The sequence below is a fragment of the Protopterus annectens genome, chromosome 9.part0, assembly GCF_019279795.1.
Source record: "Protopterus annectens isolate FY-2018-M chromosome 9.part0, PAN1.0, whole genome shotgun sequence".
Taxonomy (NCBI): domain Eukaryota; kingdom Metazoa; phylum Chordata; order Ceratodontiformes; family Protopteridae; genus Protopterus; species Protopterus annectens.
Genome location: NC_056743.1, coordinates 283869709 through 283887460, shown reverse-complemented (window position 1 = coordinate 283887460; position 17752 = coordinate 283869709). Strand labels below are relative to the sequence as shown.

At 38.5% G+C, this 17752-nt stretch overlaps 1 protein-coding gene across 6 annotated transcripts in view; it reads left to right on the top strand.

The window, feature by feature from the left end:
* Window positions 1-17752, top strand: part of ABCC8 (ATP binding cassette subfamily C member 8) — a 2552355-nt gene that overhangs the window by 1550117 nt on the left and 984486 nt on the right. For all 6 annotated transcript variants that reach the window (XM_044082872.1, XM_044082868.1, XM_044082869.1 and 3 more), the window contains one exon: window positions 16950-17030. In XM_044082872.1, coding sequence (XP_043938807.1) covers window positions 16950-17030 — 81 coding nt within the window. The remainder of the gene's footprint in view (window positions 1-16949; window positions 17031-17752) is intronic.

Genomic DNA, 17752 nt, shown 5'->3' with positions numbered 1-17752 from the left:
TCCAACACCACTAAATATCTTTCTGCCTTGCAACTTCTTGATGCCTACTTCACACTACCTGCCAACTATAACTTACAGATCCCTTTACTTAATCATGATATTCCTCAGCTTATCCTCTATTCTTCTCTCATCATCTCTCCCGCAGTTTCCCAACATCATGTCCATACTTCCTCCCTATAGTCTTCACACTTTGCACCAAGCCTTTTTAATGATGCCTTTCACCTTTGTTCTAAATATAGATGATTAACTCTGTTTCATCTCAAACCAAAACAAAATTAAGTGGAAAAATACTATCCAGAAAACAAGTATCGATAATTCCCCAGTATAGGAGATATTCACCCTAATCCTGACTCCACCTATCACGGAGAACATCAATACAATTCTCTTCCACGCATTGTTTTAACCCTACAACAGTCAACCTCCAACTCCAGTAATCTGACTTTTGCCATAAATGTTAAAGTATAACAAATAAGTTGCTGAACTACATTCCTGAATTTCCCAACGTAACCCTGATATTCCCCCGTAACTGAAACTTGGCTTAAACCCAGCATAAACAGCTCTGAAATTATACCTCCTGGCTATAATATCATCCGTAATGACCATGTAAAGAGTAAAGGTGATGGTACTGACTTAATATTTTCCAAAAACTACCACTTTTTCTCTTATAACAAACCATTACCAAAATTCTGTTCACCAGAGCTTCTTATTATTTTCTTGAAATTAAACAAGTATACACAAATATGTATTACTGTTCTTTACATCCCTCCTGGTGACAATAGTGCTATACTGGAAGATATTCTACAATCGATATCCATAACAATTCAACAAGAAATAATACTACCAGATGAAGTGAATGTCAGTTGGTTGGACATAAACTCTAACTCCCCTATATCTAGCATTAACTTATTTGGCTTCACAAAACTAATCAATAGCCCCCCACATTATAGCAAGACATCAAATCCCCTATTAGACTGGATCCTAGTATCAGACCCTAGCAAATACACCACCTCTGGTACAGTGTCTGACTTTCTCAGTGATTATCTTCCAATCTCTACAACCAGACATCTCACACATCCACTTAACATGTTTATAAAACAACCTGCAACCTTTCCAAGTTTAACCTAGAAATATTCATTACTACCCTATTATCTGGAAGTTCTCAAAAATCCTCCCCTTAGATGATGCAGTAAATGATTTCAGTACAACTTTCCTAAATATCTGACTAGTCTTTCCCCACCTAGAAGGAAGAGTCTAATATCAAATAATGGAATTTGGCTATCCAAAAAGAGTAGAATACTTATGCGAGATAGAGGAAAAAAACATGGAAAGAATGATAAAAATATAAAATGACACAGTATCTTGGAAACTTCAGAATGTGTTGCAGTCATACTGAAAAGCAAATTAGTGACAACAAAAAAAATATATACTATGACTTTCAGAATAATAGCAAACACAACACTAAAAAATTTTGAACAACCATTAAATAAATCTTGCATCCCAGCCATCAATTCAACCTTAACCCTTTTCCCATTAACTCATCACTTAAAATCGCTGTACAGTTCAATTCTTGTTTTATAGACAGTATAACATTTATAACTAAGGATTCCCCAACATCTAATCCTAACCTTGCCCAGCAGCCTCATATCACCACATCCACTTTCGCCTTCAAACCTGTGCCCATATCCTATATAAAATTACTCTTAAACAAATACAAACCATGTTCAACTTCAGCTGATGACCTTCCAAGTGAATACCTTAGAATAGCAGCCAATAGCATTGCCTACCCTGAGTCAATCCTTATCAATAGGTCAGTCCAGAAATCCCACATTCCCTCTCTATCTCTGGAAAAAGTCACACATTATCCCTCTGCACAAAGGAGTCACCTTTCATAGCAAAATATGTTTGTTTGTTTGTCTTTCGGCTTTTTCTCGGTTAGGGGTCGCCGCAGTGGAACTCCAGTCCGCTAATGATTGGCAGTAGATTTTCACGAATGCCGAGGTGCCAGCTCGACCTTCAACCTTCAATGAAGGCACGCCCATTTACGCATGTCTTTCGAACGCCACCCAACCGCGTGGAGGACATGCAGACTCCACACAGAAGGCACTCCCTGCTCTATAAGGGATGATAATGGATGATAATTTTAAATCTGACCTTCATATACAAAACTGCATAATAAAAGCTCATCAAAAACTGGGGGATGTTTTAAAGAACCAAAAACTTTCTCACTGATGCAACTAAAGCTACCTTTGCCACTACTTATCTCCTCCCCACACTTCTTTATGGTGTTCACTTCCTTACTAAGCTTCAGGCATCACAAAAAATCAAAACTTGAGCAATGCTATAACAAAGTTGCTAAATTTGCAGCAAATAGCCCTTTCAGAACCCTTCACCACTGTATAGCAATAAAAAGCCTAAGATGTTTAGAACTTAGCCATCAACTAACACATACATAACTTCTTACATCTATAAAAGTATCCAGAATCCATCTTCTTGTCCAGCACTAAATAGCATTCAAGACAAATGTGTTCCTAGTGACTCATACTCCTGATTGTCTACAATCCTATCAAATGTGCTGGGGATTGTCTGTACTTGTGCCATGTTGCTAAGACCCTGGAATACCTTATCTCTAGCTATCAGGTCAGTACCTTCCCTCCTATTTTTCAAAACCATTCTGAAAGACTTCCTGGCCAAAAGCTGGCTCTGTTTTTGCTCAACACCAAGATAAACTGTAAGACTAAATGTGAACAAATGCCTATTCATACCTTACATCTTATTCTCCCTTCTTCACTCACTTCCTTACTTATATCAATTTCTGTCTCCTGACGTTTTCTCTAAATATACAACAAATCTGCTTTTCTCTCACTTTGTATTGAAATATCTTTTTGTATTATACTAAACTACCTTTAATTTCTCTGTAAACTGTCTAATATTTCTCTAACTATTAAATCATGTTCATGCAACTTGTATCTGTTATTAATGTGTTCATAGTATGTCTAATTTAGTATAATTATTTAAACTGTATTTATTTTTTGTATTAAAGACTGTAAAAGTTTTGTTCTTAAAATGTTTTGTAATACTTTGAAGCTTTTGTTACTGGGCCTCCAATTAATGGGCTCCTACCCAGTCAGACTTTCCAGGTAATCAAATGCCAATAAATAAATAAATAATAAAAATGGCAAATTCCCTATCACCACTGTACCACAATCTCACACAGAAATAATGCCAGTACATGCAATAAGATGTATTTTGATCAGCTGTACTGCCTTTTTTTCCGGTCAACAAGATGACCATTCAATCACTTGTTGGTAAATCATGTATAGTTTAATTAAATTAATAAATGCACCAGGTTCATTTGGAATTTGAAAAGCAACCATTCAGAACTCTTATGCAATTAAATAGATAAGCAACAATATGAGTTTAAGTGAAGATAAAAATAAGAATAAAATATAAAAGTCTATTTTACAGCAAAGAGACTTAAGACAAAAGGAAAATAGGCCAGATTATAACCAACAAGCCACAGGGCGAGATGAAATTTGTGGGGGAGTATCATAATATTATTTACCGTACAACTGAGCTGTCTGTGTCACTTGGTAAATGTGAATTAAATTACCCATAACTATACCACATTTTCAATGACAGTATCAGAGCACTAAATCACATTATAGAGTAACTCGCTCATCCTGTATAGTTAACCTTATCTGTGTTTTTTCTGTATAATATAATCTTTGCATTATCCAGAAAGTCTTTACTATCATTTAGTGTCTTCATTTATATTTTCTGCACACAGATCATGTAAAGTCTCACCATCTTCTTTTCCTACTGAAATCTTATTTTAATTAAGAAGGGAATTTATTTCAGCCTGTTCAACATAAGGAAAACAGCACAGTTGCTGACATTTTTAATGTTATTCCCCTGTCACAAGCTCACATCTTGAAGACTTTATCTTGATGATGTCATTAAAGTGCTATTACATGCTAAACACAGCTAAAGTGATATTCTTATACAAAACGTTATTTGAAGAAATCGTTTAAAGTTTACAGGTGATTACTAGGTATGTGACCTAGAATCCTTTAGGGATCCTACCCAATTTACCATGTTCTCAAGAGCACTGTCTGGTTAAGTGACTTACTTAGACTCACATAGTTTGCAAATGGATGCTGGAGCTATGAAACCTGTCTACATGACACAGCTTGTTAACAGCTGTTTGCCTTATTCCCCTGTTCCTTCTGCCAGAGTGAACCTCCTATGGGAAATTAACCTCGGACATCCCACATTCTGAGCATTTGTCACTGCTTTTGGACTAACTTTGATAAGCAGAGATGAGTCATACTGCAGCATTACATAAACAAAATGGTAAGCATTAAGCTTTCACACCTATGATCATTGAAGTGGTGCTTCTGTCTATGCAGCTTAAGATTAAGAAGGACTGTTTAGAACAGTACAAGCAATTTTTACCTTCCTTGTCTGAAGAAACAGCTGCCATTCGCAGATGAATAAGTAGATCTTCTAAGCTTGCCTACCTGTTGTGATGCAGGCCCCTACATCTCTTTGACATATCCAAGCTCACATCACAATAGCTTAGTAACAGCTGCCCGTAAGGTGAAGTACCCATATGCTTGTACCTCATGTGTGGGATTTCACCCTTACACCTCTAAAAATTATTATTCTCACTGAAAGATTACTGTATCATAGAGGAACATTCACTGACAGTGTAAAACTTTTTTTCTGGGAGGTTGTAAGATCAGACCACTCACTAAATACTAATATAGTAACATTACACTCTCAGTTATATGTTACTTGAGAAACTAAGTTATCAGGTCCACAAATGTATTATTGTTGGCTTTGGATAGAGTTGGCACAACTTGATTACAGGTGATTTTTTTGGGGAGACTGTTAAGGAATGTAAAACAACAAAAAGGGTAGATGGTGTGAAACTTTAACAAATGTATCTATTAGGATATTGGCTATTGACTTGAGATCAGATTCTTACTGTCATAAATAAACTTAGAGCTTTGCTGGGTATTACTTGTAAATATCCTAACATAGCTAAAAAAAGATTTTATGGTTGTCTTTACTAGAGGTAACAGCAGTAAGTTGATATTCTGCCTAAGATGTTGTAATGGTGCACTTGAGGTTCTTGCTAATCTGTCACAGGACTTTATTGTGGTGTGCAGATGAAGTCTTATTGTAGGTAGCAGGCAGTTTCTTCTTTGTGTTGTACAATTTGTTAATGCGAGTGTTCCACCACAAGAGTATGTTATTAAATTTCCCACCATATATGAAGCGGATAGGATAGCCTTCCCAATGCAACTGTTTTGTTGTATTACCCAGAGATGAAAATGACAGCTGTAGCTATTGGGTTGACAAAAACAGAGTTACTTCTGAAATTCTTTTGCTCACTAGAGATATTTCCTTTAAAGAAATGAATAACTGTGGGGTTTGTAGGAGTGATATTCCTCTTTTAAAGGAGAAAAATACAGATGTGTGTTCAGAGCTAACTAGGGAGGTGAAGATATTGGGTGGAGTGCACACATTGAATATGTCAGTGAGGGCAAGGGCAATAGAGGCTTGAATGTGAAGACTGAAAGCTTGTTTAAGGGAATTGCCATTGGCAAAAGCTATGAAATGCTGGGCATATGTAATACTAGTGGTACAGGTTTACCAGCATATGGTAGTTAAAGTCATTGAGCAAAATGGTATAGGGCTCAACAGATGTTTCTTCTTGTAGATTTAGGTAACCTTTGTGGTCAGTTGACGTCATGTCATCAGTGATGTAATGTGATAATTAGTTTCATTAAGTTTAATTTGGATCTTTATAAGGTTTAGGTTGATACTGTGAGAGATTTGCCTTGGGATGATGGGATCTTCAGTAAATGTAGATACTGCCCCACAGTTATCTTTGGATATGAGTGAATGACAGGTATTAGCACCAGCTATAGAAAGAATGCTATTATAATTATTACAGTAACATTAATTTACAGTGAATGTGATGATGTGAATGTGCTTAGAAGTCAGAAGAGTGAAACGTTTGGGAATATTTTTGTTCAGACTCCTAGTAAGTAACTCTAAACTAGTCTGTATTGGAATTTATTATGTTGGAATATCCAATCGATGGACAACGCCTAAAAAAGTACTATGAGGGTAGCAAATGTTTTAATTAGTAGGCAAAAAACATGTGGTGAAAGAGATAAAAGCCATCCCTGACAAAAGAGGAAGGCTTGCCAGCCATTGCCTCCTATGATAAGCCAAACTGAATCACCCTAAAATAACACCAATTGTCCAAACAGCTATTAAAGCCATTATTTTGCCTTTCATTTGAGGCTTCATTCTTAGAAATGGAAGAATGCTGCCTAAACCTAGTGTCTTCCCTGTCTTGGACACATGCATAGCAAGCTCTATCATGTCTTTTTGTGTCTCCCTATGGTTGGAACATTTAATATAATTCATCCACTACTTGTACATCTTCCAGGTCCTACTAGTATATATCCTAGAGGGACCTAAAGGCCCTCATCATATCACAAATCCTGGCACCATAAAGGCAGCTTGCTGTCACCTTGTTCTTGTCCATGCTACAGAAGGTGGAGTCAGTGCACATAACTATGGAGTTGCCAGTAACTAAAACATTACCCTGGGTGAGTGCAGATGTGTATGCTATGGGTTTAAATTCACTACCCTAATGACTCTTGGAAGTGGTACTTGTAAGTACTGAAGTTGTGCATGGTGTTTTAATTAGTCAGTTTGTCTGATGTCCCTTATTATAGTGTCTAAAATGTTTAGAAAGGGATTTGTTGACTACGTCAGCTTATGGAAGTGGCAGGGTATGATGTACAAGGTGTTCATCGGGTTTACCAACTGTACTTTGATGTGCAAAATTTGCTTCCAAACTGAATAAATATCTACATCTCATACAGATGGTTCATAGGTCATTACTAGGCTAATGACCCCATGGAGCCTTTTTAAGCCTAGCCCAGCTCCCCAAGGTGAGAATCAACTTCTTTACTTTGTGTCTGTAAGGTAAACAGGTACTAACCATTATGCAAACCCCTCAACAGATTGTATCCATTGTGGCTAATGAAATTTGGCTGCTGGTAATCATGAGACAGTTGCTACACAGTCACAAAGTGCCAATTGCAAGGTCCTGCTCAATGATCCAGAGAGATTAAGATCTTATTGCACTCCTTATTATCAGTGTTCTGGTAGTGTTATGGGTGCTGGGGGGACTGGATGGGGAGGAGGGGAGTTAGAGGATCATGCCTGCATACCCATCCTGGGCCGGGTGGGCTCTATGTTGTGAGTAGTGTACTGCATGCTCTGGAGGTCACTAATGCACAAAAGAGTGCATGTATCTCCTGAAGGCAGTCATGCCAGAGCTTTCAAGACTGCTGTGGGATGGGAGGAGGTTAGGCCATACTCCCCAGCTGCAGTATGATGTTGCACCAGCATCCTTAATCTCCTGAATGTTGGTCATTTAAACCTAGGGAAGGCTAAGGCAGGCACAGTAGTCCCAGTGAGCGACTGGGGAGAGAATCTAATGGCATCTGATGGTCATCTGGCAGAAGGGGGAACAAATAAATACCAAGTGCTTTCAAACTGGCCTTAGAAAGTACTAGAGCAGACTGAGATCCTGTGCAACCAGAGATAGGCGATGCACTGATATGAGTAGCAGTTATAGCTAGGCATAGACAAGGTAGACTAATAGACTGGTATGAGTTGTTTTTTCTAGTAGGCTCAGAGAGAAAAAGCTACATTAGTTAATTACAGGCGGATTAACATTCTTAATTAAAGGAAGTGTAGCTTTCTATAACTCTAACAGTTACAACTAAGTTTCTGCAGCTACACTGTAGTTACTTGAATTGACATGAGTTCATGTTTTATCTGGCTGTAGTACAGCCTTATGTATTATAGACTCTACATCAGATGCAGTGTATAACTACCTACTGTTAGATATAACTGTCACTTATGTGCAAGAAACACAAGAAGAGTAACAATAGATAATGGTGACATTGGTAGAGTTATAAAGAGAGTTAATCAGTGCAGCTGCAAGCTGAAGCTCAGTGTCCTTATAATAACTACTCATGTAGAAGCAATTTATAACATCAAACCAAATGCTGTGTAAAAATGTCAACAGTCAACTATGTACAATAATTATGTTATTGTGTTTCCAATTCATTTGTAATTACTAACAGAAGAATGTTGAGTACAAAGTAACTGAATGTAGTAATGTAGCATTAGCCACAGCTGATAGGGGTACAGTGGTGTAACGTCATCCAAAGTATAGCAAAAATAAAATTAATGAAATATGAAATGTTAAAAATGGTAATCGACTAGCAACAACTGAACTAATAAAACAGCAAATATTTAAAAAAAAAAGATAACTGAATAACAAAAGAAATGATTTGTTAAAAACAACTGAAAAGCTGAAGTTGTAAAAGAACAGACAGCAGACAGTATATGATAATTAAAGTAAGGAAACAAACACTTACCTTTATTACAGAAGTCAAGTACATCTTACCAGTTAAAAAAATAAATAAATAAAAGAGCACTTACCATTTCCTGGCGGGAGTTATATTTTCAAGTTACTGCACTGGCAACAGTCTGTTTTACTTTGGTCAGATTGACAGCTGTGGGTATGTTTATCTGTGGGAGTTCAGGTGTGCATTTATTGCAGTTAGTGCAGGTGCCTCTTTGGTTTGTCAAGATTCTTGTTAGATGTTTCTAGACAATTTCTACAGTTGAAAATGACTATAAGTACATATATTACTGCTGCCATGACAGTGCATATAGCTTACAGTGGATATAAAAAGTGTACACATACCTGTTAAAATGCCAGTTTTGTGTGATATAAAAAAATGAGATCACAATAAATCATTTCAAAACTTTTCCACCTTTAATATGACCTATAACCTGTATAATTCAATTGAAAAACAAACAAATCTGTTAGGGGAAAAATATACAAAATAAAAAACGTACAATAAGCTGGTTGCATAAGAGTGCCCACCCTTAAACTAATACTTTGTTGAAGCACCTTTTGATTTAATTACAACATTCAGTCTTCTTGGGTACATACCTGCCATCAATTAAAGAGACTGATTAACCCCAAATAAAGTTCAGCTGTCCTAGTAGGATTTTCCTGACATTTACTCAGTTGTCTGCTACAGCAAAAGCCGTGGTTCACAGAGAGTTTACAAAGCATCAAACGGATCTCACTGTTAAAAGGTATCAGTCAGGAAAAGGGTACAAAAAATGTCCACAGCATTGGATATACCATGGAACACAGTGAAGACAGTCATCAAAAAGTGGAGAAAAATATGGTACTACAATGACGTTGTAAAGAACTGGACATCTCTCTAAAATTTATGAAGACAAGATGAAAACTGGTCAGAGAGGCTGCTAAGAGACCTACAGCAACAATGAAGGAGCTGCAGGAATTTCTTGCAAGTACTGGTTGTGTACTACATGTGACAACAATTTCCTGTATTCTCCATATGTCGGGACAATGGGGTAGGGTTGCAAGACTAGCCTTTTCTTACACAGAAAAACATCCAAGCACAGCTAAAATTTGCAAAACAATACATCGTCTCCCAAAAGCATGTGGGAAAATGTGTTATGGTCTTATAAGACCATGGTTGAACTTTTTGGCCACAATTCCAAAAGATATGTTTGGCAGAAAAACAACACTTTGCATCACCAAAAGAACACCATCCCCATGGTGAAGCACGGTGGTGGCAGTGTCATGCTTTGGGGTTGTTTTTCTTCAGCTAGAACTGGGGCTTTAGTCAAGATGGAGGGAATTATGAACATTTCCAAATACCAGTCACTTTTGGCCCAAAACCTTCAGGCATCTGATAGAAAGCTGAAGATGAAGAGGAATTTCACCTTTCAACACGTCAATGACCCCAAGCATACATCCAAACCAAGAAAAGAATGGCTTTACCAGAAGAAAATTAAAGTTTTGGAATGGCCCAGCCAGACCTCAGACCTAAATCCAATAGAAAATCTGTGGGGTGACCTGAAGCGGGCTGTGCACGAGAGATGCCCTCGCAATCTGACAGATTTGGAGCACTTTTGCAAGGAAGAATGGGCAAATATTGCCAAGGCAAGATGTGCCATGCTGATAGACTCCTGCCCAAGAAAAGTGAATGCTGTTATTAAATCAAAAGGTGCTTCAACCAAGTATTAGTTTAAGGGTGTGTACACTTAAGCAACCAGCTTATTGTACGTTTTTTATTTTTTTATATTTTTCCCCTAACAGATTTGTTTGTTTTCAATTGAATTGTGCAGGTTATAAGTTACATAAAAGGTGGGAAAAGTTTTGAGATGATTTATTGTGGTCACAAAAACCTGGCATTTTAACGGAGGTGTGTACGCTTTTTATATTCACTGTAGCTAGTTTTAACGCAGATGAAACAGAGGCTTGTACTTCATTTCCTCCTCTGTCTTCCTTCTCCTCAGTTAAGGATCGGGAATTTGCATCTTTCAGACGTTCAGTAGAATGAAACACCCAACAGTGCATCCATCTTCTGTAAATAGATTAAATACCAAAAACCATAAACAAACCACTGAAGGTGAGAACTGTGAAAATGCAAAAATAAATAAATAAATAAATGTATCATATAACTTGTTTGCATTTAAAAGCATTCTCTAGAGTTTCCTTGATCCTTTATCTGTTTAAACATTTCTGCAGTTTTTTTGTACCTAAGTAGTGTTGGTAGTGTAGCATTGTCCATATTCAGGCTTGTGTTTTGGGCCTAGTTGTTTGTTAGTAGAGGCTGTGTGTCTGAGCACATGTCCCAGGCCATCATAGCTTAGCCAAAGCCAGTATAGCATTTCAGTGAGAGTGAATTGTTTGTTGTCATTGGCTGACTGGAGTTGCCTGGACTACGCCTTAGAGTAAGCACCTCATTGGTTCTTTCAAGCTTTTTTTAAAGTTGTTTCAGGTTTCATCTTTGTTACTTAAGAAGTTAACTTGTGATTGTTTCTGCCATTTCACACTGAGCTAATCGGAGGAAGTCGGAGGAAGGGCTCTGAGCTAACTAATCTGTGATATATAACATTAAGTATCATGTTTTTTGCTTATTTCTGATTTATTTATAGCACTTTTATTTTACTCACTGTGTGTGAGGTATTAAGTAGAATTTTCTACAATTGTTAAGCATTTGGTTGGGTTTGTTTGTTCTGATTTTTGTTTCCCACCCTCCCTCTCTCTTGGTATCCTGTTTTTATACATGGTGGCTTTGCAGTTGCCCCCCCCCCCCACTGTAAATTTGATCTGGGACACTCCTCCCACTCTAGTGTCATTACCTCATTCTACCTATTCCAGGGAGAACATTTGAGAAGGCCAAACCAGTTAGCTTCTGCTCCTCCTTTCCCCTTTCCACTTTACAAAAAAAAAAATGTTCTAAGCTTGTTTCCTGCCTTTCCTATAAGTTGTCTAGTCCAGATACAGATTTTCTGTATCCAGGACTGTTTTGTAAGCTTCTGAGCCCCCAATCCTTTCTGTGTTGGAGGGAAGCCTTCTAGCTTAATTTTGTTTCTTAGAACTAGCCAGTTTTCTAGTTTCAGTACTCAAATCTGTTTCTTTGAGCTCAGCACTTGTTCAGAACTCATTGTAAGCACTAAATAAGCTACACATTACTACAGCACTCAACTTTCCTCACTTGTTTAGAGGAAAACAGTTTTTAGTACTTAATAAATAAGCACCTATCCACGCATGTCTAAGGGTCAGCTCCCGGTGTTTTCTCCTGTCTACCTGATGAATCTGGGCATCTTGGGGCAATGCAGCAATTGCCTCATGTAAACAAACAACCCTCTCCTCCTACCACCCAACACTACAACCTGTGAGAGATGCACTTATATAACCAAACTGGAAGCAAAGCTCTCTTCACCCAAGACTGTGCTAGACAGTCAAGAGGAGAAGGTAAACACTTGCACCACACTGCATTCATCACATATTCCCTCAAAACCTACACCACCAAAACACACACAGAAGCACAAAACATACACCTACATTCGTGGAGGCTCTCAAAAAAAATCTACCCAAGCAAAAGGGACCTCCAAAGCAGATACACAAGCAACGTCCACCCCCCCAACATAACCCAAATGACACATAGCCCACAAACTCAGTGTGCCACTCAACCGCAGCCCATAAGGCATAACAACGTACCCAACACTCTAGTCATAGGTGACTCTATAGTCAGGCACACTGATGTTCCACTCAACAGGATAAACAAGGAGAAAGTAGCATCCTGCCCTCACTCAGAATGATACCACAGTACAAGGACAAAATGACTGACTTCAACAATTGGCTAAGCTTCTGGTGTCATTCTAAGGGGATCCAGTATCTGTTTGCCTGGGATGACATGATCCATAAACCACAATGCTTTGCCAGAAATGGCCTGTACCTGTCGCCCTTGGGATTCTGGATACTGGCTAAGGCTCTTGCCACCGCTATAGTGCCTTTTTCAGTCAAGATTCAAATGAGAAATTCACCACTGTAACCGGTACAAGCAAGAAAAATCTGAGGGTAAGGCTACTTAATGCTAGAAGTCTAAACCTAAAAATGCACTCAATCAAGGCACTCCTTAAAATGGAGAACATTGACATCTGTGCAGTGACAGAGACCTGTTTCAGGGCTCCAGAGAGCACCCCTGCATTACCAGGCTATAATTCATACCACACCTTTCAGCCACCTAAACTGGACCGAAGCACTGAAGGCGGACCATGTCCATATTCATTAAGGATATCCACAAGTCCAGGCTAGTTGCTCAGCATAATGCATCTGAGATTATCCAAGTGCAACTAACTCTGGGCAAGACCGCAACTTGCTACAGATCCCCCCCACCATGCCACAGGATTCCCACTCCTCATTTCTTGATACACTGGAAAATATTAGGGTACAGCCTAACACCCTAATAATGGGTGATTTCAACTACCCCCCATTAACTGGGAAAACTACTCATGTACCAACTCTTGTGCTCAGCGTTTTCTGGAATTCATAAATTCCAATGCCTTGGATCAACTTATCCACACCCCCAACAGGGGCAGCAGTGTCCTAGACGTGGTCATTACCAACATGGGCAACCGGTGTTCCACACCAGAGGTCAATTCCTTGTTGGTTAGATCCGACTGCAAGCAATTCACCCTAGACATCCACATCTCACCCCCACCCCCATTAGAGAAACCACCATAAAAAATTTCTCCAAAGCCAACTTCTCGCTTCTTAAGACAGAAATTTAAAACTTCATGGCACCCATGCTGATGGACAGTAGAGATACGACTGCTGAATCCTATTACAATTGCACTTTATAAGTACTTACATGAGTGCATGGATCATGCAATCCCTAACAGAACCAAGATGCTATCCTCCAAAAAAGAGAAGCCAATGTGGTGGTCCCCTGCTATAAACAAACTCTACAACAGAAGAAAGAAACTGTTGCAAAAAAGAGTAAAATCCCATGATTAGAGGAACTCCATGGTCAGCCTCAGTAAGAAGCTGAGATCCCTCATAAAATCCTCCAAAGCTAATTACGAAAACAAAATCGCCACTGATTCTAAAGACAACCACAAAGCATTCTATAGCTATGTCAAGAATCTCAATGGCAACACTCAGATCTGCTCTGAGTTACAGCACAATGACACTAAATATACAGAACCAACTGATATTGCCAACATCCTTGCAGATAGGTTCAATGCTAACTTTACCCCTCTCTCATCCTCTAAAGGGCCCATCTCTATACCGGAAGAATGCAAAGTACCTGTTATCATGGCTGCACAGGTAAAAAGCACACTTTCCAAAGCCAAGAACACAAAATCCATGGGACCTGACAACATCCCAGGCTGCGTTCTACATGAACTACCGAACTAACTGGCACCCCACCTAAGTACCATGTTCAATCATAGCCTCACCTCAGATTTTGTGCCCACTGAATGGTGCACAGCAACGGTTATCCCACTCCACAAAGGGGGAGCCACCACGGATCCCGGGAACTACCGCCCCATTAGCCTGACAAGCCTGGTCTGCAAAGCTATGGACCGTATCATCATGGAACTTATGAACAATGACATTGGTAATCTCCAAACTCTGGACCCTAAAAGGCAGATCATGTCTCCTAAACCTGATAGACTTCTTTGAAGCGATCACCAAAGCCATAGATGAGGGTAAGGTGGTTCAAACAGCCTATCTAGATCTCGCCAAGGCTTTTGACACCATCGCCCACTCTGGAATTACAGACAAACTCACTAAACTAGGTATAAATCCCTATGTCACAAGATGGGTTGCCAACTGGCTCACTGACAGAACCCACACTGTGAAAGTAGCAGACTCTAAATCCAACTTCATACCAGTGACAAGTGGAGTACCACAGGGTTCAGTCCTAGGACCACTCCTGTTTGTTATCTACTTTTCTGAAGTACAGGCTAACACAGAAGGTCTTTGGCTAACAAAGTTCACAGATGACTGCAAACTAGGAGCCATAATCAAAACTCCTAACAATGTGGACAGCCTACAAAAGGGCCTCACTGAGACAGATGCCTGGTGTCAAAGCCATGGCCTCAAGCTCAATGCCAAAAAGTGCATTGTCATCCCTTTTGGTAAAAACTCTGTACCCATGAACTACCACATAGGCGGTAGTCTGCACAACACCGAAAGTGTGATAAGAGACCTTGGGACACAGGTGGACAGTAGTCTCTCCTTTGATAATCACATTGCCACAGTAGTCAGGAAATCCTTCTACGTGACACACCTCATCACAAAAGGTTTCTCATCCTGGAAAAAAGAGGTAATTGTTCCCCTCTACTCATCACTCATTAGACCCATTATAGAGTACAATGCCCCTTTTGGTATGTACCTCACAAGACATCTACAACAATTGGAAAGGCCACAGAAATACCTCACAAAAAGGATTACCAGCCTCAAACAGATTCCCTACCCAGACCGTCTCAAAAAACTCCAGCTTTACTCTGTCACATATTGCCTACTCAGAGGCGATCTCTGCCTAACATACAAAGCTATGTCAAACCCAGAGCTGTTGGACATGCTCCACATAAAGAAATCCCAATCCCTCTCAGCTACACGTTCTAGGGACCTAAACCTTGTCACCACAATAAACAGAACAAGCTGGAGAGATAGATTCCTGTCCCAGAGACTTCCCATACTCTAGAACAAACTACCGATCTATAACAAACAAAGCTCCTCATTAGCACTTCTTCAAGAAAAATCTTGATGATTGGATGGGAGAAAGGAAATTCACCCCGGGGATCACTTTTGTGGCTATGCTTGACAGGGGCACAGGAAAATAATTTTCTTGGGTTGCAAAAGCCAGGGTACCGTTTGGCTAGGCTTATATAGGCCCTAGGGCCAATAGCCTAGTCCCTACCAATGAACCTGTGAATAATAATGAGGTTCCACCAACATGGCTCCAAACATAAAAGCTTAAAATCTTTTGGTACTTTAAAAGTTAAAACTTTAATAGCTCCAAAAAGTACATAAAGATAAAAATACAACTTTATCTTTATATATTTTTTGGAGCTATTAATATTTTAAAGTACCAACAATTTTTAAGCTTTTATGCCAAACATAAAAGCTTAAAACCTTTTGGTACTTTAAAAGTTAAAACTTTAATATCTCCAAAAAAAGTACATAAAGATAAAAATACAACTTTATCTTTATATCCTTTTTGGAGCTATTAAAGTTTTAAGTTTCAAAGTACCCAAAGTTTTTAAGCTTTTGTGTTTGGAGCCATGTTGGTGGAACTGTATTATTGTTTTTTTTCTTTAAATAGATTAACAAAAAAAAAAAAAAAAAAAATAGGTAAACCAACCAGGTAATCCCAGGCAAGTCCACTAGAGACACTAAAGGTACCCCACATTCCCTAACAAAGAGAAGTATACCAGTGGTGCCCCCCCCCCCCCACACACACACACACAAAAAAAAAAAAAGTCAAGCTGGCCCTGATGATGAACATCTTAAGAAATTAAAGATGTACTTGAATTATTTCTTGTATTCCTCTTTCTTGGTTAATGTGGTGGAGGTGTATGCCACTTAGGGCATCTCAGTAACTAGCGCATCCAACTATGCTGATGGTGACACAAGACTGAGTAAAGACTCAGGAGCAAGAGTGCTCATTGGAGAGAGGCTAAGCAGATAGTACCAGATCTCCTCCGCTTATATGAGGGTGATTTATTCAAAAGTGGGGGTACCTTCTGTTGGAGACTGACCAGTGATGATCCCATGGCTTGTACACTGCTCTATTGCCTAAGGCAAAGGGTGTAGGTGCCCAAGGTGCAAACTATTAGTGGGCCATGATCAACAAGTTAAAAGAGGTAAGGAGCAGTCCCAGAAAGTAGAAAGCATTGTTGTAAGCATTTAAACAGCTGCAATCATGATTGCAAATACTTAAGTGACATCATAGTCAGCATTTGCTCAGACTAGCAAGGTGCTTTTATATATAAGCTAAGAAATCCTTGGTATTGTTAGCAAAGGTATTTGCAACAATTTATCAAGGAGCAATTATGTGTGTTGTTTTTTGTCCTCACATTTGTCGACCTGAGGGTGGTGGCAGTAGATGTGGGCCTTGTACAGAACATTAACTGACCTGTTACAGCTCTGCCCACAGACCTGTATAATTAGAAGTGATAGAGAACACACATGATGGTAATAAGAAAAGGGTATGGAATGACTCTTACAGTCCTCTTTGTGAAAATGAGTGATGTATGTTTATGTGTGCGTGGGAAGTTTATCATATCAATCTATTTGTGAAAAAAATTGTTTCAAGGCAAGCTGATTTTGAATCACACAGTGTAAGGAAATAAACATATGATTTAATTGAATATTATTAATGCAATTTATGGATCTAACAAAGAAATTAGTGTTTTTTTTTTACTGTAATAATAATATGTAAAACCTTGTAAAACTGGACAACTGAGTTCTTATTCCTTTGTTTTCATTGCAGGGTGTAAATCTCTCTGGAGGACAGCGTCAGCGTATAAGTGTAGCAAGAGCACTTTATCAACAGGCTAACATGGTTTTCCTGGTTAGTAGTGCATTATATCTAGAAGGAAATATATATCGAGTTAAGCATACCTACATATCATTGCATCCTGATAGATAATCTGTACATACTGATTTAAGCATAGCTACATATTAGTGCATCCTGACAGATAATCTGTACATACTGAGTTATAAGCATACCTACATATCAGTACATGCTGATAGATAATCTTACACATACTGAATTAAGTATACCTACTTATGATTGCATCCTAATAGATGAACTCTACATAATGGTTTTACTGTTTGTTTTATGCTGCTGTAATGTAAAAAACATGTCTATAAAAGACATTCTGCTTCTGCTTCATTCCTCCGCAAAGAAATCCATGTTGTTCTGCACATATGTAAATAAGTATATGTGTGTGTATGTGTGTCTGTATGTGTTTGTATCTGTGTGCATGGATATGCATGGATGTGTATGTGATTGTATACCTACATATACCTATCTATATGTATCTAGTTCTACATATATTTATATAATTTTAAATATATATATATATATATATATATATATATATATATATATATATATATTCACTTTATAATCTCAAAATACTGAAACCTCGAATTTCAGTATCTCAAGCCTATAAAGATGAACATTCACAATATTGAAACCCCAAAAGCGCGAAATTCAAAATTGCGACTTTTAAATACACCCTCCACCACACAAACAAACATACATACACCTTCCTCCCCACACTGCAA